General features: G+C 35.9%; 1 protein-coding gene across 1 annotated transcript in view; it reads right to left on the bottom strand.

The window, feature by feature from the left end:
* DCDC1 (doublecortin domain containing 1) overlaps window positions 1-23,626 on the bottom strand; it is a 393,105-nt gene that overhangs the window by 54,858 nt on the left and 314,621 nt on the right. Inside the window, exons 14-19 of the mRNA XM_017885762.1 lie at window positions 20,507-20,688; window positions 11,195-11,294; window positions 7,937-8,072; window positions 6,184-6,343; window positions 2,269-2,427; window positions 892-1,092 (exon numbers count right to left, since the gene is read on the bottom strand). Of these exons, the coding sequence (XP_017741251.1) occupies window positions 892-1,092; window positions 2,269-2,427; window positions 6,184-6,343; window positions 7,937-8,072; window positions 11,195-11,294; window positions 20,507-20,688 (938 nt within the window). The remainder of the gene's footprint in view (window positions 1-891; window positions 1,093-2,268; window positions 2,428-6,183; window positions 6,344-7,936; window positions 8,073-11,194; window positions 11,295-20,506; window positions 20,689-23,626) is intronic.

Below are 23,626 nucleotides of genomic sequence, written 5' to 3'. Positions count from 1 at the left end.
AAAAAAAAAAAAGAGAGAGAGAGAGAGAGAGAGAGAGAGAAATGTGTAATCAATCAGCATGGACCTAACAGCTATCAACATTTTGCCATTCTCGTTTCATCCATTCCCCTCAAGTTTTAAAATTTTTTTTTTATGATAGAATGTCTTACAACAAATCTAAGATAGCTTTTAATTTTATCTGTAAATGCTACAATATGTTTCCAACTTATCAGGGCTTTTTTTTTAACATAACCATTGAACCATTATTGCACCCAACAAAATTAACAGGACTTCCTTAATGTCATCAGATAGCCATGCTATTTTATATTTCTCCTGATTATCTCAAAAATAACTTTTGTACAGTACTGTAGTTGGTTTAAATTTGGATCCAGGACCAGACATTGAATTAGGTTGATATATTTGCTAAGATAGGAATTAGTTTATACTGCGTGAGTGGAAATCACAAACTGGTTATTTTATGAAGGTGGAGGAGAGAGGGAAGGTGTGTGTTGGGGGAAGGATGGGGAGTAAGTTAATGAAAAGTATCAAAAAAAATGAAAATTGGGGACCTTTTAGAATTCTTATTTGATCTCTTCATTTCATAAAAATGACATTGATGAGAGTTTGGTCTTGAGTCCAATGGCCAGATAAAACTGTATACCCAGGAGATCAGAGTGAACATTCCTTCTCTTAATCTGATTGTGGATAAATTGTATATGGCCTACCTAGCATTTACATTTGATTTTATTCCCTTCCTCTTCTTTGGCTAGGATAAAGAATTACCAGCTAAGTTAAATAGAAGACCCAGAACTCTCAAATATAGTAGTTCAGCTTGTTCTGTGGGGTCCATGCTAGACTTATTAGGATCCTATTCACCTTTTGATATATTAAACCCAAATATAATGGGATTACCTGCTGTCTTCCTGATGTATCCAGCGCTGATTACTACCATCAGATTTCTTCTCCACCAAAACCACCTCCATGCCTGACCGGAGACTGGGACCTTGAACCCCCAAGACTAGCTGAGGAGCAGCACAGCTTATAATCTGCCCATCTCTGTATTCGAACTGCTGATGGCAATGCTTGTGCAACTTACTATGCTTTGGTGAACAGCTGAGACAAAGAAACCTCCATTAGTGGCAGAAAAATGTCCCATGCACTTGATCCTGTACTTGATGTGCTGGGGATTATAAGTTCTGTTGGTGAGAGCTCCAATGTGAACCACGTGAACTTGCAATGACAGACCATAGCAATAGAAAGACAGCAACGCTACTAGCACTGCACTTCTAAGCTGACACAAGAAGTAGAATTCTGAGCTTATTTTGTGACAGAAATAAATGTTTACCAGGAGAATATTTGAAAATTCATTAGCAAAGAGAAAAGAACGTCTTCAGTTGACAAGGTAATTTAAAGAGGAAAAGTAAAATTAAAATTAAGTAAGAGAACAGGGGCAGGGGCATGTAGAATCAAAACAGAGAAATAAGGGAATTCTGTTCAAACTATGATTGTTTCTATCCTCTGTCTACAGTATCCCTGGAAACAGAACACAATTCTCCAAGTCTTTAACTCACCTCTGACAATTCATAGCACATCATAAAATAATGATGAATTAATAATTTAAATGGCTCTCTTAAGGATCTTATAGTAAGCAGAATTAACATGTTACATATCACAACACATTGTCAATTAAATTAATCTATAAACATCTAATAAGCCCATACTATGTGCATGGCCTAGTGCTAAATGTTGAAGTGTCAAAAACATTTAATTCACATGTTCCAGTAACTGCTGTAATGTCAAGTAAATATCTAAAGATTATGAAATAATACAAAGTATTAGATTATGAAATAATACAAAGTACTATATATTCCTGTCATTTCATTAGACATTGACAAAAAACATTAATAAGGAAGAAACTGCATTTTCTGAATTTCTTAAAAACATCAGGGCATCTTAAATGCTTATTCATAAGTTCACTCGCACACTCATTCAACAAATATATAGGCTCTGTGCTAAGTTGTTAGGAGGCAAAGGTGGATAAGCATACTGTTTAATAGAAAAAAACACAAATGAGTAAGAGATTATACGCTGAGCAAAATAAACCAAAGAGTAAAGGACGTTCCCGCAAAATTTTGTAAATATTTTAATCAAAACCATAAGACAAAAATGTGCATGTTGATAGAAACAGCAGCTAAGAGCAGTGAAAACTCTTAGGTATATATGTGTCCCAAGGTGAGAAAACTAACACTAGACAGAAATCTTTAAGAGCATTCCTTTGCAACATTTTACCTGTGTTTCTTCTGTGGTTCCACATTTTCAAAGAGCCCTTTTTCCATTTTCTTTGGAAGACTGTCATCCTCATCAAAGTCATGTGAAGTTTCCTGCCAGGGATACCTGAGAAGTGTGTGACAAGCCTTCATTCGAAGATGAGCTCTTGCGTGTGAATCTCTATCAGGGTTCAGAAGCAAACACAAATCTAAGAAATCTCATTTGTGCTCATAAAATTTTTTTCTGAGGTGTAGTCTGATCATATTCCGCAGGATGTTGGTGGATCTATAAATCTTATTTCCATAAGGGTGCCTGATATTTGAAATTCACATCTTACTAATACATCATTTAGATCTTTTAATATAAGGCTACAAATAAAATCCCTCAATCACATAATAAACAGCATTTATCTTTGTCATGTTTACTCAGAAAAAAATGAGACCATGTATTGTATTTCAAAAATCATAAAGATTGACTACTCGGTAGTTTGAGAAATTCACAATGAACATGTAATGAGACTCCCTCTGTCTACCCCATAATTGGGTCATAATTCTGACTGGAACAGTACAGCCTAGATTACCCGATTTTGTAAAATTTACTCATTAGACAAGGCTAAGAAATCCTAACTTTTCCAAGATTTCTCCACAGAGAAATCTAGAGAAACTCAAATAGCATCTGCACATATAAGCCAGCTTTTGACAGAGAATAATACACTAAACAGAGTAAACAGTCATAGTTTGAACAATTGAGTCAGCCTTCTGACTTCTTATTAAAATGAAGATATAAAGGGGATCAGTAGCTGCCATATAGATCTGTATATATAAAGTTCCAGGCCACTGTTGAGAGCAAATTTGCCTTCAGTGGGATTGTGATATGAGGACTGCTTGACTGGGGAAGGATAAACATACAGGCAAAGCAGCAAGCCTATTCCAGCACTCTAAATCTGCATACCTGTAAATAAAGTTCTGTGGGACAGACTGATCACCAAGGTGCGTGCGATAATTTGATGTAACTACAAGCATTATTAAATTACCAAAATCTTCAGGGACAATTCCTGTGCTAGCAGAGCTGACCGTACTCTTTTCAAATGTAATAGAAGTATTACATGTAGATTTGAAACTGGTGGGTAATGACTGCCTCATTCAGAACTGCAGGCAGCACAAGCGGCTTCTCAAGGCAAAACTCTCTTTTTACAGTTAAAAAACAACAGTGCCATCTTGTGTTAAAAATAAAAACCACAGCTTTCTCACCAATTCCGTTTCTTTGAGGAAAAGAGAGGGGAAAAAAAGTTATTCTTAGCTTTAACAAAATTAGAAAGATGCAAACAAGATTCTTCACCCAAATCCAGAGGTTTAATTTTCTTACTCGGAATTTCTCTATCGGCTCTTGAACTTCCTGGCAAATAAGGTATAGTCAGGTCAGTTTTAGAACAGTCATTTTTCAGTCCATCTTGCTTTATTAATTGATTTGTTCATTCATAGAACAAATCATTCATTAGTTATTCACTCCTTTAATCAATATTTATTGAACATCTACAAGACAGGTAAGTTATCAGTGCTCACGGAGTTTACATTCTAGTGGGAAGAAGAGAGATTAAATAGACAAGTAAATGAATAAACAAGATAAATGCCATACATCGAATAAAATAGGATATTGTAATGGAAATTGACTGGGACGGGGTAAGGTTTACTTTAGCAATGGAGTCAAAGAAGGCTTCTCTGAGAGGTGATGTTTGAATTGAGACATAGGCAATAGGAAGGAGCCAGTCACGTGAGGATCTAGAGGGAGAGCATTCCAAGCAGAGAAAAGAACAAATGAAAAGGCGATGAAGCAAGATTATGGTTAGCTCATTTGAAGAACAGAAAGACGGTGGTGTGACAGGCAGTGAGTGAGGGGATGGTAGTTCTAGACGAGGCTTAAGAGGTGGGCAGGTACCTGTAATTCAGTGAGGAAATGAGGAAGTTTGCCCCACTCTTTATGTTCCAAAAGTCTTTTTTTCCTGCAAAGCACAAAAATGGTAGGCAAGTGCTACCAGAATGTCTTTTCCATTTTTCTTATTGTTTGTGCCAGACACCTTTATGATAAAAAAGCAATCAAGAAGGATCCTTCTAGACTGATGTTCTAGCTGCTGGCTTTATGCATGTCCCTCCTTAAATCATCCCATTTTCAAATATGCAAAACCTCCAAACAAGCACATTTAAGAAAGTCTGGGAAAAATCTTACAGTGACTTCCTAATGTAAGATGATTTAGGATGATTTCAGGATTGTGTCATCAGAAATGGTTCAAATGACTAGTGACAGCCTGGAAAATAGATAACCCAGGGTATTAAAAAATATTTCAAATAGTTTAAGAGCTGCCAAGTAGAAGAGGAATAGGGCATAATACAGAGAAACACATGGAATAATAAGATGGAGATGTTCTAAACAATTACTTAAATGTTAGAATGGGCCTCCTTGAAAACAGTGATCTCTCTGTTATTAGGAGTATTCAAGAAGAGGCTTCAGCAAAAGAGCCTGCTTGGAATATGCAGGAGATGCCTGCATTGTACTCTGAGAGAACCCAATCACTTTTAACCTCAAGGACCCCAGGCCTTCATGAAATCTCTGATTCAGAACAATGAGAGTCTTTGCTCTCAAAAATGTTTTTCTTTTCTCTTACTTTCTGTTTATTTTTTTTCCAAGTGCAGACTAAATTACTCAAAGGATAGATGACACTTTCTTTAGAAGGGTATGTGAAAGTTTGTGGTCAATACCTTGACTGTTGAGAAAGATGCCATCTAAGACCAATCATTCTCTCTGAAAAATGCCTTCTGGTGCCTTTGTTACTGTCAGTTATAGGACCAAATGAATCACCTCTCCGAATAAGGAAGTTTGGTTCCTAAAAGTTCATTTTCTTAAAATTGAGGATAGAAACAATTCATAACAATGATATATAAATTATTCTCACAATTATTGCAGTGGTAATTGGTCAGGTATTTTTGGTTTTATAATTTGAAACACATTCAATCTTTCCTTCGTTTATTCAGTAAATGATGATTAGAACCCACGTGACAGAGTCTTTGCCCTCAACAGTTCCCAGGCTGGTAGAGGGAGGGGTAGGCAAGGGAGAGAGGGACTGACAAGTACATTGCCACGTACAGTCATTGCTGTAATTGACTTCAGTGCTAAAGAGTCATTCTACAGATAAGTATGGGGCAAGTAAAGGCACTGCAGTGGAGAGAAATTTGTATATGGCTCAGAGGTCTGCAACAGAACATAAACAGAATGTGCAATATGCAGGTGACAGCTTGTCGTTGCTGAGCTGGAGGTTGGAATTCATGTGGCAGAGAGAGACAGCGGGCATGGGAATTCAAATGAGGGTCAATGACAGGCATGAACCAAGGTCAGAAGGTCTTGGGATTCCAGATGAATAAGTTTTTCTGTCTGCAATAGGTAGGCCTTAAAAAACTATGTGAAAAGGATTGTATATTAGAAAGTTAATTGTCTACAGTTTAACTTAGAGGGGAATTGGAAGGAAGATATTATGGCAACAGAGAGCAATCAGAAAGCTATTTCAATGATCCAGAATGATAACTGTATATTAACATGTGTCTAACTTGAACTTAGGGAAGAAGCTTAATTTATCCTGAAGTCAATATTTATGGAAACAAAACTTGATGAATTCCTCAAATAAATGTTTTCTATCCTAAAATTCTAGCCTTTAAAAAATAATAACGTTATAACAATATTACTGAAAATAGATCATTGTGATGGTTGAACATTGAAGCTGTAGTTGTATCATTTTGCTGGAAAACTAATTAAATACTAGCTCTTCACCTGCCATTAGTTTCACAAACTTGGCATGAGCTCCCTGCATGGGCTCTGTGCTGTTATCGGGCTAATGAGCTGAGTTCAAACAGCAGCCAGGTAGCTTTTCGGGCTATATTGATTACTTACAGAATTTCACTGGAAGTATTTTCCGTTGTTAGAGCATCTTTTTGCATTTGCTTTTCTTCTGGTTCTGTAACTTGCTTCTCTTCTCCAAAAATTGCTACAGGTTTATGCACAGCAAGCTTGCTTCCAGATACAATGTCACTTTGGACTTCTAAAACAAGAGCTGAGCAGAAATTCACAAATTGCAAGGACATATTAGTTACAATTGCAGAGCATCAGGAATTTAGAAACACACTAAAATGCAAACGCAAAAAAAAAATCCATCTATTTGGTCTATTCATAGGTTACTTAATAAACTCAGTTGAATTTAATTTTAATTTTGTAGATTCTTTACTCTCAAGATATTCTTAGTCAAAATACTAAAATAGGTCTTTCCAAAGATCAGTTAATTATTCTATATTGTAATTATTCAAATGGGCTACATTATTTAGATATATGTTTCTAGATCATTCTCTGGGATCCAAAACTCATCAGTGGAAGTCCCAATCCCAGTCCCAGTGAAAGCCTTGAATGACACATGCAAAGTTTTACTATACAGTGTTCGATATATATCATAGGGCAATGTTTTAAATTATACTAATGTTTTTTGTCTCTTTTTCTTTTCTCTATATGGACTTTTGTCCTGGTTCCTGGAGAAAACTTAAGGGAAGGAGGAGGATCATGAGGAAATCAGAACTTAAAGAAAAGCAAAAGTCCAAAGATAGTTTTTGACATTCAAACAGCATACTGCCGTCGACCGTGGAAGTTAGGATGATACAGTCATGATCTATGGTTTCTCCAAAAGCCTGTAGTTCCCACTTAGTGTATCAAGGGTTTAACTTCAGGATTGACCTGGAGAAAAACCACCACTCCTGAGTTAGAGGGGATTTGGGGCACAAGACAGAGAAAGCCAGAAAACTAGCACAGTGTATCCTGATTCTCTCTACAGTCTTCACTTTGGGTATCTTAGTTAAACTGGGGAAACAGTGAGGACCGTCCATTGTTTAGGACACCACTCATTGTTGAGGACACCATGATGACGTCCCCTTTCGAGCTACCCTTTGCTACTCCAGTCTGAAGCACAGCCAGCCACGTGAACTGGGATCTGGTTTCTGGGAGGTGCAGCTAAGACCCAGGAGTTGCTGAGAATCTTTTTGGGGAACTTTCCAAAAGTGCATGCCAAGCAGGGGTGAGGTGGCTCTGTAGCAAGGACTGCAGAGATGACCACTCAGTCATAGCCAGGCTCCAGAGGGCCACAGGAAGTAGCGAGAAGGCTGAGTCAGGGAGGAAGCACACCCACCCAGAGTATCGTCTGAACCAAAAGAAGGAACCACAAGTCACTCCAGTCATGGACTTCAGCCAGCAGAGCCCAGGAAGCAAGAAGATCTGCATCCCAAGTGCTTTCTGTCTATCTTAGAGAGGAACTTAACATGAGAGTCTGGAGATAGAGAAATCTGAAAGTTCTCCCTAAAGGGACTAATTAAATTAATGGATGGAAGAAAATGTAAACATGACTGGAGAATGCATGAGGCTCACAAAGAAGGTCAGATCTGTAAACGACAAAATAAAAAGATTATGTTTTCTTTGCACATTCAAACTGTAGTGTGAACTAAAATACTCAACCCTGTCAAACATATAAATGACTTTAAAGAGTTAAACAGCAAGATGCAGAGGTGAAATATTACCTGTTTAAACAAACTTTGACTTTTTTAAAAACAGTATCATCAAGCCTTTCATTTTGGCTGCATATATTAAGGTAAATAATTCCAATGCTTACCTTCTATTTTACGTATGCTACAGAAGATTTGAATTTTGGAAATGTCTGATGCTAGGTTCCTCAGGAAGATTTGTTTCTTTTGCTGAGCATTGGACAGGTCAGGATTGATCCAATGTTCTCCACATGAAACATACACCTATCAAACAAAGCATCTCTTATCCTGTATATAATTGTCATGGCAGCATTATCTGTAATAATCTAAACTGGAGACAATCAAAAAAATCAAAATGTACTATTAATATAATAGGTGAATGATTAAAGAAAACTGTGGTGCCATGGAATACCACTCAGTACTTTCAAAAAAATCAAACTGCTGATAAAGGCAACAACTTTAATGAATTTCAAGAGTTTTGTATTAAGTGAAAAAACTGTCTTTGTACTGTACCATATTATTTTTGCAACATCCTGTGACTCTATAATTATTTCAAAACAAAAGTTTAAAAAAATAATTGTTTAAGAAGAAGAGGGAAGGAAGGAAGAAAACAGGAAGGGAGTGAGGGAGGGAAGGAGGTAGAAAGGAAGGGAGGAAAGAAGGGAGCAAGGGAGGGACGCAGGGAGAGAGGGAGGAAGGTAGAAAAGAAGGAATAAATTAGAGATTGGCAAAATTAGAGATTAGGGAACTATCCCTAAAACCCAAATCTGGTCCCCTGCCTCTCTTTGTGAGTACAGTTTTATTAGAATACAGCTATGCCCATTCATTTGCATGTTGTCTATGGCTGCTTTCATGCATCAGAGCAGAGCTGATATACAGCAGGCACCATATGGCCCACAAAACCTACAATATCTACTATATCATTCTTTACAGAAAATGTTTAATGACCCCTGGTATAAATGAATTTGTAGTACAAACACCAAAATGTCAGTGCGGATATTTCCAGGTGACAAGATTATGGATGATACTTTTCCTCCTCTCCTCCTTTTTTTGCTTTTATGTATTTCTTAAATGTCCTTAAATGGATAAATATTTCTTTACAGATGAGAAAAGAAAGTGATATAATGAAAAAAACACAGTAAGAAGAAAGAACCTCAGTGCTGACTTTTCTGGTCATTGCAAAGTCATTATCACAAACATTCGACATTCTATGTAGAAGACTCAGGGGAAACTTCAAATAATAATACTAGTAATAGTAAATATATATTACTATTATATTATGTATATAATATATATAATATTGTATATTATATACACAATAAACATAATATATACTATTATATAATATATAATATATAATATATATAATAATATATATAATATTGCCAGTTTCAAATTACTATTACTAGTATTATTATTTGAGATGGACTCTCACTCTGTAGCCCAAGCTGGAGTGCAATGGCATGATCTCGGCTCACTGCAACCTCTGCCTCCAGGGCTCAAGTGATTCTCATGCCTCAGCCTCCTGAGTAGCTGGAATTACAGGCACCTACCACTACGCCCAGCTAATTTTTTGTATTCTAGTAGAGGCAGGGTTTCGCCATGTTGCTCAGGGTGGTCTTCAACTCCTGAGCTCAGGTGATCCACCTGCCTCGGCCTCCCAAAATGCTGGGATTACAGGTGTGAGCCACCATGCCCGGCCAAAAATTTCTTCTTTTGAACAACAGATTCCTTTTTCTCTTTTGGACATATTTAATGATGTAACTAACTGTTTATGTTTCCATCTTCATGTTACTCTTCAGAGCAGTGACAGATTAATTTCTAGCAAATATACAATCACTCCTGGCTCCATCTTATCCTCCTTCCACTCATACCTGCTTTGCCATGGTGGCCTCATCTATACTTACCATTAAATTAATTTTTTGTATTGTAGGATTTAATGTAATCTACCTTAAATTCATTCTTTAAAAAACCCACCGTGGGCCGGGCGTGGTGGCTCACGCCTGTGATCCCAGCACTTTGGGAGGCCAAGGCTAGCTAATCACGAGGTCAGGAGATCGAGACCATCCTGGCTAACACGGTGAAACTCCGTCTCTACTAAAAAGACAAAAAATTAGCCGATCTTGCTGGAGGGTGCCTGTAGTCCCAGCTACTCGGGAGGCTGAGGCAGAAGAATGGCGTGAACCCGGGAGGCGGAGGTTGCAGTGAGCCGAGATCGCCCCATTGCACTCCAGCCTGGGCGACAGAGCGAGACTCCGTCTCAAAAAAAAAAAAAAAAAAAAAAACCCACAGTGAATAGCACAGCAGAACAAACAAAAACACTAAAACACACAAAACACTTGGAGAGATGACATTAGCATTCAAAATGAGATCTAGCAGTCTCTGAGAACAACAGACTCTCCACCCTGCCATTCTGCCTCTGATATTAGCCATTGATACTTCTGTTTAAGACTCTCTCCAGGACTATTTAGATTCAGGGCCTGAGTTGAGTTCTGACGAAATGGTACAAGCTTTGTTCTCTGTTCAAAGAATTATAGGCATCAATCAAGGAAGGTATCTTTTTTTTTAATTTTTCAAACGGATGCCTCAAAGTCTATAAATGAGGGGAAAGGCTGGGCTGCTAAAGTCCTTCTGCTTTTCAGCCTTCTCCAGTCACCCAAATAGAGTGTGTGAAAAAAGTAGACATAATTTTGTCCCGAAAAAGTGAAATCACCATTTAGTAAGAAACCATTAAACAACTACATTTTGAAGCTCTCAAAAAGAGCAGAGAATTTACCTCCTTCAGAGCAGGAGACAGAAATTACAAATGATTAACAATTTGGCCTTCTCCAGTTTCTTCCTTAATTTCTAGAGTCTAGGATCATGATGAATATTAAGTAGATTAATTCGGCCGGGCGCGGTGGCCCACACCTATAATCCCACCACTTAGGGAGGCTGAGGCAGGTGGATCACCTGAGCTCAGGAGTTTGAGACCAGCCTGAGCAACATGTTGAAATCCATCTCTGCCAAAAATACAAAAAATTAGCCAGGCATGGTGGCACATGCCTATAATCCCAGCTACTCTGGAGGCTTAGGTGGGAGAATTGCTTGAGCATGGAAGGCAGAGGTTGCAGAGAACCAAGACTGCGCCACTGCACTCCAACCTGGGTAACAGAGTGAAACCCCGTCTCAAANTTAATTTATATACCACTCTGAAAACCATGCCAGACACATAGGAAGCTCTGAATAATGTTAGCTGTTAGTATTATTTTCTGATGCTTGCTCAGTTAGGATAATTCTGAGAGAAAATAAGGATTAAAATGGAAAGCTTCTTATATTTAAGGGCATTCTTTCTTGGATGGGGTATTCATAAATTAATATTGCCAGTTTCAAATCCATGTCTTTACCAGTTCATCTCTTTGCAGGTCTTTTAAGGCAAATATTTCCTTCCCCTTTTCATTGTACAATCTCCGAGCTGCAGAAGGTAAATTTAAAATCTCAGTGCACCTGTAATAAAAGACACAAAAATTGACCTTGCATACAGAAAGCTTCCAGCAGCAAAGGGAGAAAATAAAAGAAATCAGGGCCCTGAATCCATAATGACAACTCTCTCTGCAGGACTGTTAGTCATAAGCTGGATTCTGGGGCCCATCAGACCCATTTGAGTCTCATTTTCCTCTCCAAAGTGTGGCACTTGGGCAAATTATTTAACCTGTCTAAAGCTAGATTTCTTACCTTCCAGGGTTTCTGTGAAGATTAAAGGTTGATTTTGAAAAGGGCTCTTAGCACGGTCCCAGACATGACCAATAAATAGCTAGACACACTGCTATTGACTTTTCGTTCCTTGGTATGCCCCACACTTTTCTATTTCTGTGCCTGTGTTCTTTCTCCTACCTAAAAAAAATCTTCCTTGGCTTTTTCTGATGTAGTTTTGCTCTTTCTCCAAGGTTGTCAAAGTCTAATTTGTCACCAAGTTCCTCAGCTCCCTCCACCAGAAGTGATGACTATAGCCCTTTAACTACCTTTGAAACAGATGTTTTTAGCCTGGTTAAACATTGAACACTGATTTCCCACTCCCACAACCCCCTGCCCTCCCAAACAAGCACTGGACGAGCCCTGTGGATTTTGAGATGAATGACAGTTTTGTGGTTCCCTGAGGAGCTCTGAATCTGGTCAGGGAAGAGAAAGGTGAGCCACTGAAGTGTAATATGAAGTCACAGGTGCTGCCATAGGCACCTGGCCAGTGTGCTGAGAACAGAGGGGAAAACAATTTTTCCAGAGAAGCCTTATCTAAGGGAGTGACATTTGGGTTAGGTTTTAAAGGATAAATAGGATTTCATCAAAAAGCGCTAGACTGGAGCTGAGTGTATGGACATGAGGAAGGTATGGACCAGATGAAACTGAAAAAGAAAGCAGAAACCAACTAAAGTACTTAGGATTCCAGACTGAGGAACCTGCCTTCTAGCCCATAAGCAGCAGAAAGCCATTGAAGGCATTACAGCAATTACGTGGTGTTATCAGGTCTGCTTTTCAGAAAGTTAACTGTCAGATAGGTGGAAAATGGGCTGGAGGTGGGAGAGGCTGGACCCTAGACAGCAAGCTTTAGGACAGATGTAAATAGATGGAATTGTGAGGAAAAAGTAGAGCTACAGGAGACTGATGGAGCATTTCCTAAACAATACTGTGAGGATATCCTGCCTATGGAAGAAGTAGAAGATTCTTCCTAAATATATTTTGTGTTAGAATGTACTGTTTACAGTAAATGAACTTCAGTTGATTTTATGCTCATCAGCAAGACATAGCTTTATAATGTTTCTAAATTTTATTTCCTCAATGGAATAAGGCAATGAAACAGATAATCAGGTTCCCCATTTCTCTAAGGCTAGCTTAGAAGTAAATAAACCAGGTTGGGTATGGTATTCCATACCTGTAATCCCAGCGCTTGGGGAGGCCAAGGTAGGAGGACCACTTGAGGCCAGGAGTTCAAGATCAGCCTGGGCAACATAGCAAGATCCCTATTTTTAAAGAAAGGAGCTATGCCTCCCAGATCCACAGTCAGCTACAGCTCCACAGCAGTGGAGCTCTTATGCTAATCAGTTCCTTCCAAACGGTAAAACCTTCAAGAAGCTATGGTCATGTGCTTTCTCCTTTTCTTTATCTTCTTGCTTTGGATTTTTGTCTCATTTTCTTTCTTCTCCATGTGACCTTCTCTGACAGCTGCCCCTTAGAATGTTCTCTCTCGTCCTGGTTATATGTAAACCAGGAAATATATAATCATATAAATGATTGCTTGATCATTTTCAATTCTGTATGGTTAAAGACTGCTGCATATGGCTTTCTGATTGTTTCACTAAGCAAATTTTCTTCCCCAAAAGTTAGTTGGGAGTTCCTGAAGAGCAAGCAATGCCTTGTTCGAGAGAGAGAGAGAGAGAGAGAGAGAGGAAGAGAAGAGAAGAAAAGAAAAAGAAAGACACCAAAAACCTCCAGCAGAACATCCAACACTGGTTGATGTACATAATATAAATACAACAGATGACTGTTGATTTAACAGTTGAGGAAAACAAGCCTTGGAGAAGGACAGGGCTTTGCTGAAGACTTCCAGCTAATTAGTGGCAATGCTGGGGTTAAAATAAGTTCCGTTGCTTCCTAATCCTGTGGTCTTTCCAATATTCTGTGTTGCCAGCAACTTTACAGAAAGTAGAAGGTACCAACAACAACAACAAAAGTCCTGTATCTATTATTCTAAAATGGGACTTATTATACCGTTAGATCATACTTCAGTTTTGTAGATGGAAAAATCAGTGACAAAGAGAACTTCAAAATTGTCCAGAGTGAATTATTAAATAACTAAAGATAGCATAATTTTCCTTAAACTCAATAAAACTATCCCCTCATATTCGACAAGGCATATTTTGCAAAAAAGTTCATACCAAGTGCTCCAACCTTTCAGCAGTGATCTAATTCTTGATTTGGTAAGAAAATACTGATTAAAGAAAAATTACAACATATTTCATAAACATGATATATGTTAGTGCTATGGTTTAGATGTTTGTCCTCTGCAAACCTCATGTTGAAATTTGATCTCCAATGATGGAGATGAGGCCTAATGAGAGGTGTTTGAGTCATGATAGAAGATCCCTCATAAATAGATTAATGCCCGCCCCCCCCCGGAAATTAGTGAGTTCTCACTCTATTAGTTAGTTGAGAGCTGATTGATTGTTAAAAAGATGCTAGCACCTTCCCTCTCTCTCTTACTTCTTCTCCTCTATGTGGTCTCTGCATTTGCCAGCTCCTCTTCACCTTCTGCCATGAGTGGAAGCTGCCTGAAGCCCTCACCAGATGCAGATGCCCAATCTTGAACTTTCTAGCCATCAGAATCATGAACCACATAAACCTTTGTTCTTTATAAATTAACCAGTCTCAGGTATTTCTTTACAGTAACACAAAACAGACTAAAACAGTCATATTTTAAAAATCGGTTTATAATAGGTAAAATATAAAAATTTAACTACCCCACTCTTAATTCACCCAAATATAAACCAAAGAAAGGTGCTGTAAATTGTGAAATATATTTTTTAAATGAGATTAATTTATATTTACAGAACTGGTGATTCTGAAAGCTAGGGGAATTTGCTAGACCTTGACATTTAGGGGAAAAAAATTGTATTAATTACCATTGGTATCATAGGCTCACATGCTTTATATATACCACAGATTAGAAACTCCAGAATCATTATATTAACAACTGATTTTCTCAGGTAGGTATATATGCAATACATATATATATATATAAAATATTTAACCTATTATAAACCAAATTTATATATATTTAAATTGGTTTATAATAGGTGAAATATAAAAATTTCACTACTCCATCCTTAATGCAAGCAAATATAAACCAAATATAACATACTATATATATTTAAGTATATATATAGTATATACTTAACTATATATATAATACGCTTAACTATATATACCGTATATATAGTATATACTATATGTATATATCGTATATATAGTATGTTATCTGTTATAAATAATCATTCAGGTATTTAAGTGGAAAACGCATTTGCATTTAGAATGTTAAGTGTTTACCTTTCCAAAAATTGGTGAAATTCTATCTGGTCCATTTCTGTTTCAGAATATTTAGTGACACAGATTTTCTCTTTCTTTTCAGTGTGAACACTTCTGAAACAAATGATCCAAGATTTGATTGATATGTCAGAATACACTGTCAATTATCTCTTGACATACTTTAATATATGAAAAATTATAAGGTCTCAATTTATCATGACTTACCCTAAAGTAATCTCTGTCTTTAAAATATACAGTTTCAAAAACTATCACAAAGAAATACTTAACTTCATATTAAATATTAAATAACATGATGTTATTATATAAATATTCATACTATGAGTAATTTTATAAGACAATACATTTTCACTATCTTATTTCTCTTCTAATAATGCAGACCACTATGAAATATAAATCTTTCAACTTTGAAGAAAATTCAGAGATTGCATTCATTTTACCTGTAATTTTTTACTAGTATATTGTCTTACTATTAACCCTTAATTTAACATTTTTAAGCTGAAAAATAAACGATGATGATCATAGAAAAAGATGCTTAATTTGAATATATATCTGCTCATAGTTTTAAGTTAGAAAACTATTTTGTGCATTTTTAGAATCTGTGTATTTTATTAAATGAAATAGTTATCAAATACTTCATAATTAATCATTCATTCACTGCAAATGGTGATCAAATATAGCTAACCATTCATTCATTCAGTGGTCACTAATTTAAGGCCTATGTGGGCCCTTAATCATGTGGTTAACAAAGTGACTCTCTAATACCTTAAAACTTGATTCATCAGAACACAATGATCTGTGATTGTAACAGCAGATTGTACATCTGCTATGAATGAAGCATCCCTGTTCTCTGTCTCATGGATGAAACATAAGCAGATAATCATGAAACAGAACGGTAGGTTCTGTACTGGTGGAAGGCCCAGGGCTGGAGTAGTGGAGTACATAGCAGCCACAACTAACTCGAGAGGAGAGAGCATCTCATATTCAGGGTCAATATTTGGAAAGGAAATCTAAATTCATTCTCAAAAGACTTTTATTATTTAAGTACATAGGAAGTGTTGGAAAGTGGTGGCGGGTGGTTTGAGAGTGGGAATGGGGGCGTGTTGATAGGAAATAGAGCTAGAGAAATATGCAGGGATAGATCATAAAAGGCCTTACAAGCTCTATTAGGGAGCTCAAGTAAGTTCAGAGATCATAACTTACTAATAAGTAATACATATATTGAAATAATCTAAAATATAAAATTTACTTCAGAGCCTCATCTTGGGCCTTTCCTCTTAAAATTCCTTAAATATCACTTATAAAATTTTTCTTATTTAACTAACATTTCTGAGAGATGAAATTTGCCTGTGACACAAGAAAAATTATGAAGGTGTTAATTTATATGAACTCAACAGTCATTATTAAGACTAATTGACAAGATCTTGTCACTTACTAGAGTAATAACTGACTAATTAATGAACAAATACTATTTGATTTTCCTTAGGCTTTGTAGATGAAAGAACTAATAACAACAAAAAAACTCCTCAAAACTATCTCCAGTAAATTACTAAATAGCTAAAGGACAGCATGTTAGTAGAGCAAGATTTGGTTAAAGTATATCTATATTTCATTATTCTAGCATGATTTTGCTTGTAAAGACACTAAACAGCCCAACACTCCTTCTTCTTATAAATGAGTTTCAAATTAATGAAAGTAATATATCCTTATATGTCAATAGAAGTTATTTCTTCTGGAAGATATGTAACTTGTATTTATTAAATACACTGAGGCACAGCAAGGGTTCTGCCTGGCACAACTCTAGGATGTCATTCATACAGATAACCATGTGAGCAGAGCTCTCTGAAGCTGGACAATGCAGCCACCCTACAATGTAAGCCAAGACTTTCCATTTAAACCTTCTGTGAACCAGTACTTACATACAGCTCTGGTGTGGGTTGTCAGGGGGCGGTGTGGGGNTATATAAAATATTTAACCTATTATAAACCAAATTTATATATATTTAAATTGGTTTATAATAGGTGAAATATAAAAATTTCACTACTCCATCCTTAATGCAAGCAAATATAAACCAAATATAACATACTATATATATTTAAGTATATATATAGTATATACTTAACTATATATATAATACGCTTAACTATATATACCGTATATATAGTATATACTATATGTATATATCGTATATATAGTATGTTATCTGTTATAAATAATCATTCAGGTATTTAAGTGGAAAACGCATTTGCATTTAGAATGTTAAGTGTTTACCTTTCCAAAATTGGTGAAATTCTATCTGGTCCATTTCTGTTTCAGAATATTTAGTGACACAGATTTTCTCTTTCTTTTCAGTGTGAACACTTCTGAAACAAATGATCCAAGATTTGATTGATATGTCAGAATACACTGTCAATTATCTCTTGACATACTTTAATATATGAAAATTATAAGGTCTCAATTTATCATGACTTACCCTAAAGTAATCTCTGTCTTTAAAATATACAGTTTCAAAACTATCACAAAGAAATACTTAACTTCATATTAAATATTAAATAACATGATGTTATTATATAAATATTCATACTATGAGTAATTTTATAAGACAATACATTTTCACTATCTTATTTCTCTTCTAATAATGCAGACCACTATGAAATATAAATCTTTCAACTTTGAAGAAAATTCAGAGATTGCATTCATTTTACCTGTAATTTTTTACTAGTATATTGTCTTACTATTAACCCTTAATTTAACATTTTAAGCTGAAAATAAACGATGATGATCATAGAAAAGATGCTTAATTTGAATATATATCTGCTCATAGTTTTAAGTTAGAAAACTATTTTGTGCATTTTAGAATCTGTGTATTTTATTAAATGAAATAGTTATCAAATACTTCATAATTAATCATTCATTCACTGCAAATGGTGATCAAATATAGCTAACCATTCATTCATTCAGTGGTCACTAATTTAAGGCCTATGTGGGCCCTTAATCATGTGGTTAACAAAGTGACTCTCTAATACCTTAAAACTTGATTCATCAGAACACAATGATCTGTGATTGTAACAGCAGATTGTACATCTGCTATGAATGAAGCATCCCTGTTCTCTGTCTCATGGATGAAACATAAGCAGATAATCATGAAACAGAACGGTAGGTTCTGTACTGGTGGAAGGCCCAGGGCTGGAGTAGTGGAGTACATAGCAGCCACAACTAACTCGAGAGGAGAGAGCATCTCATATTCAGGGTCAATATTTGGAAAGGAAATCTAAATTCATTCTCAAAAGACTTTTATTATTTAAGTACATAGGAAGTGTTGGAAAGTGGTGGCGGGTGGTTTGAGAGTGGGAATGGGGCGTGTTGATAGGAAATAGAGCTAGAGAAATATGCAGGGATAGATCATAAAAGGCCTTACAAGCTCTATTAGGGAGCTCAAGTAAGTTCAGAGATCATAACTTACTAATAAGTAATACATATATTGAAATAATCTAAAATATAAAATTTACTTCAGAGCCTCATCTTGGGCCTTTCCTCTTAAAATTCCTTAAATATCACTTATAAAATTTTCTTATTTAACTAACATTTCTGAGAGATGAAATTTGCCTGTGACACAAGAAAATTATGAAGGTGTTAATTTATATGAACTCAACAGTCATTATTAAGACTAATTGACAAGATCTTGTCACTTACTAGAGTAATAACTGACTAATTAATGAACAAATACTATTTGATTTTCCTTAGGCTTTGTAGATGAAAGAACTAATAACAACAAAAAAACTCCTCAAAACTATCTCCAGTAAATTACTAAATAGCTAAAGGACAGCATGTTAGTAGAGCAAGATTTGGTTAAAGTATATCTATATTTCATTATTCTAGCATGATTTTGCTTGTAAAGACACTAAACAGCCCAACACTCCTTCTTCTTATAAATGAGTTTCAAATTAATGAAAGTAATATATCCTTATATGTCAATAGAAGTTATTTCTTCTGGAAGATATGTAACTTGTATTTATTAAATACACTGAGGCACAGCAAGGGTTCTGCCTGGCACAACTCTAGGATGTCATTCATACAGATAACCATGTGAGCAGAGCTCTCTGAAGCTGGACAATGCAGCCACCCTACAATGTAAGCCAAGACTTTCCATTTAAACCTTCTGTGAACCAGTACTTACATACAGCTCTGGTGTGGGTTGTCAGGGGCGGTGTGGGGAATGCTATTGATGATCTTATAGAACACTTTGTGAATCAGCAGAGAAATTAAACTGTATGTAGTAGAGTTTTAGTGTTAAGTGTATGCCAGTGTATTTTAATTATTTGGGAGTAATTAATTCACATGGTGAACTAAGTGACTCTAATACCTGAATACTTAATGAACTGGGACACACTGTTCCATGAACATAGCAAATGGGCAGCACAGCGTTTCACATATTCTCTGCTAGAACAGTTGTCCAAATTTACCATTTCAATCTCTTAAAATTTGTTTGGATTACCTGACTGAAGCATGCATTTTAAAACATTGATGTGATAAGATAATATCTGTATGTAACTTTGAGCTACAATTAAAGATGCAAAACAAGAAAAAAAACGAATGTAGGAAGAAACAGAAATTTTGTGTTAACTTTGGGTGTTATTTTTGAAGAATCATACATTACTTTAAGGACATTACCCTCACATTTTACATCTAGCAGAATGAGCTAATTATGAAATGTATGCGTCAAAGAATTCAATTTCAGGCTTGACTTTACTTTGAAGATTAATTTTTTACTTTATCATCCTTACAGGCAGTTCAGTGGTCAGCCAATCTGAATGTTACTCATTGTTCAGCGATGTATGAAGTATATTTAATCAATGTGAAGAAAGTAATATTAAACTATTAGCAGCAGCCTCAAATATTCTAAACATCTCAAAAGAAAGGTCAAGAAGTAATATCGCTGCTAATAATATGAGAAACAATGTGTTTAACTCATTCTTTACATCAGAGCTCTTCAGTGATCTATGATGCCTTTTGTCATAAAATGAAAATACAGTGGGCGATTTTTCTTCAATGTTGGAGAAAATATTGGCTATTGGGAAAATTTTATTCCAATAATAAGGTAAGCTAAAATGTCAATAAAGTGCTTTTCATAGGGTGATTAAACTTTTAATGTTATCTCCAGGGAAGACTATACATTAATAAAGTTAATACTTTGAGAACTTATTTGTCTCATTAAATATTATAAATATTTAAACATAATCGTGTATAATTTAACTTAAATGAGGAGTTACAAAATTATATTTAAGAAGGATGTTGAGTTCAATTATTTCAAGACACATTTATAAAACTCAAGCAAAATGCTAATTCAAATATACATTGATCATAGAACTTTTAAAATAGAACTTTTAAAAATCAGAGCTACTCATTTCTAATCCATTAACTTCTGTATCAGCAGAGTTCAAATCAAATTCCTGATGAAGAAACTAAATGAGTCCTAGTCTCTGTTTTCATCTTCAAATATCAATATGAGAGCCCTTTTGCTAAATAAATACAGAATTCCCACAGAAAAACGTCCATAATGAAGAACACAAAAATCTGTAGAAACTAGAAAGTGTATTTAATAAGTATGAACAAGTTGTTCTTACTGTGTTTTCCAACCAGGTGAGATGTCTGGACCAAGGACAGTAAAGGATCTGTTTCTATTCTTGTCTCCATTCCGCAAAACTCTGAGTCGCACAGGGGCATATGGCTCCGTTGTCTTACAGATGGGTTTCTTCATGGGAGGACTGCTCGGAACAAGCAGTCCTTGTATTGGCCAATCAAACTCCTTCAGAAAGAAATGACAAAAACATAATAAATATAGAAGAAGGGTTATGTCTAGATTTTAAAAAATATTGAACACAGTTTATACCTTTAATCTCCCATTCATTCAACAAAAATGTATTGAGGTACCTAAGATGTTCCAGACAATTCTAATTAATGTTTTATTTGAAGAGGAAAGATAATTATTTTTAAAATTTCTGTAACAACCTGTGTTATGCTGCAAGATGAATGATTTATTCCCTCTCAGAGAAACATCATTCTGGAAAATAGAACTTGGAATATTTTGCTTACATGTTAAATATCTTTAATCAGCGTGAAGAAGGAATGTGACAAAAGTGGTTTTAAAATAGCCTGAAATAATACCGCCTTAAACTAAATCTATTTGGCAAAAAAAGGAATATATTTGGAGAATATTGCAAAAAGAAACACCAAAATAATGAACATAAACACATTTCACATGTTTCAGTTGTAGAATTCAGTTACTTTTTTATTCAGTTTGTATCTATTCATCCATAAAATCATTTATTGATTAATTGATGTATTCTTCAAATATTTTTGAATGTTTACCATATATTCTGGCATGATATTATGCAACGAAAATAAAACTATGAACCACACAAGATACTCTTCCTCAAATAATTTGTAGAAGGTCTTCAGAAACTTACCTAAATATAGACTGGCAATTACAATAGTGCAAGTATGACGACAGGTTACAAGCGTGATGGGAGCACATAGGAGGAGAACCTAACCTGAGTTTTCTTAAAATGTCGTAGAACTGACTCCTGAAGCCTTCGTAGGAGTTAATGAAGTAAAGGATTGGTAAAAAGAGGGATAGACTTGAGGATTAATAGAATATGATGTTGGGGCAATAAAAGGAGGCAAGGGGGCTTCCAGGTTCACAGCTTGGGTAACTGGGTGGATGGTATTGCTGTTCACAGAGATAGACACTTGTGTGTCAAAGAAGAGTAAATGTGGGAAGGGATGATTAGTGATGATGCTGGGCAAAGTCCAAGTTTGTTCTTTCTTTCTTTTTTTCTTTTTTCTTCTACTTTCATAAACAATTGTCCTGGCAGCATCTCCTGTTAATCTGCAATGACCATCCTGTAAAATATCACTACTGCATGTAAGTACAGATCTGCTTTTGTTTCTCTTCAGTTTGTCTTTCCCTTCACAGTAATGTACTGCTTTGATTACAATATATTTTTATGTGGTAAGTCTTGATAACTGGTAGGGCAAAGATGCCCACCTTGTTTTTCTTTTTTTGGGAATTGGCTCTTGTTGGCCCTTTGCTATTTCATATACATTTAAGAATGAGGTTGGTTAGCTTTTTAAAAGTCTCTTTGGGATATAAGTGCTCTATATTGGGTTAAGAAATTTTTATTTTGCTAATATATTTTCTTGAATTTATGTTAAATCATATAAAGTTCTTTTTCCTTCATTTACTGAGATTTGCCTATATAACTAAACTCTTATCACTTATGTGTTAATTACATTAATTTTAAAAAATTTAAACTAATATTGCCTTCCTGGATAAATCAAAATTGCTCATGATGTATGACACTTTTTATAAATTGTTGAATTAAATGTGTTAATATTTTCTTTAAGATTTTTGCATGTACATTCATAAATCAAATTAACATGTAATTTTCATTTATTACCTTCCTCAAGATTTGGTATGAACCTTATGCTAGCCTCATGAAATGAGTTGGAAAGTATTGCTTCTTGTGAGAAACACAGTCACCCATCCAAACCCAAAGAATGGACTTAGAGGCACAACATCCCACTGCTGTTAAGACTCCTGCCACAATTACAAGAGATGTAAGGACTGAAGCTATCGTGCCTTTCCATTTTCCAAACCAGCCTTCTACCCAACATGTAAATGGGTCATCAATTCCAGCATTCTCTGACTGTTCATTGGCTAGAGTTATCGGCCCTTGAAAAGTTTTTGTGATGGTCCCATCTGGGGCAGTATTGTTAGGAATGAAAGTACAACATTTTCCTCCCAGCATAACACATACATCTCCTTTTTCTGCTAGTATCATGTCTTAACGCAAGCCTGTTTCCCAGGCCATTCGGCTGGTGGCATCAAACTGGCTAACCATCCCTTTGAGGGCATTCCAAGCATAACTGGTGAATCTCTGTTGATTATAGTAGATGTAGTTAATCCAATTCACACTCTTAATAGTTGATCACCAGAAGAGTGCTTACTCAAACCCAGCAGTTATTTGGTTTTGGGCCTTAAATTTATTAGGTGACACCCTAGGGACTCCTATCAAGTCAACATATATATTGGGATCAAAGGAATTTGTCAAATCTCTCCGGTTTCGGTGGCCATGTGTATTTTCTGGTATCTTGTGGAATGCCAGGGTGAATGGAATGGCCAGTTGGACTAAAGCACAAGTCCTGGTCCAATTGGATGGTAACAGGTTATGGAGGTTCCTTTTCCCACCATATCACCAGCCTAGGGTATATGGAGAGCTGAGTAATTGCCATTGCTTGACTAACCAGTGACATTTAGGATGTAGGTACAAGTTGGGAGTTCTCCCATGGGCTTACTGAACTCTGCCCCCTGCCTAGAGAGGCAAGAGGAGTGGTTCATATTCCCTACAGAGAATGAGAGGATTGCTCTGGGATCCGACCTCTGTAATGTGGGAAAGAGCAATGATAAAGTCTTATCGGTTTCATTTCCCCAAGCATCCTTATCCTGGTATAGAGCCAACATGCAAGGCATTCCTTTAGGATCGGTATTCTATCCTAGGGGAAATAGAACCACCTGTGCCTGAGGTTGTCCTGCAGCACACACACAGCAGTTACTCTTGTTGAGGGTTTGTACCAAAAATTTGACCCTTTTGACCCAGGCATTCACATCCCTGTACGCTGTCTCAATTTCTAAGGTTTGCTTTAAATCCTTTACCTCAATTATTTTTACCCTTTTAGGGTCA

The sequence above is a fragment of the Rhinopithecus bieti genome, unplaced genomic scaffold (assembly GCF_001698545.2).
Source record: "Rhinopithecus bieti isolate Rb0 unplaced genomic scaffold, ASM169854v2 scaffold_13558, whole genome shotgun sequence".
In the NCBI taxonomy this organism is placed as follows: domain Eukaryota; kingdom Metazoa; phylum Chordata; class Mammalia; order Primates; family Cercopithecidae; genus Rhinopithecus; species Rhinopithecus bieti.
This window is presented reverse-complemented; position numbering and strand designations above follow the sequence as displayed.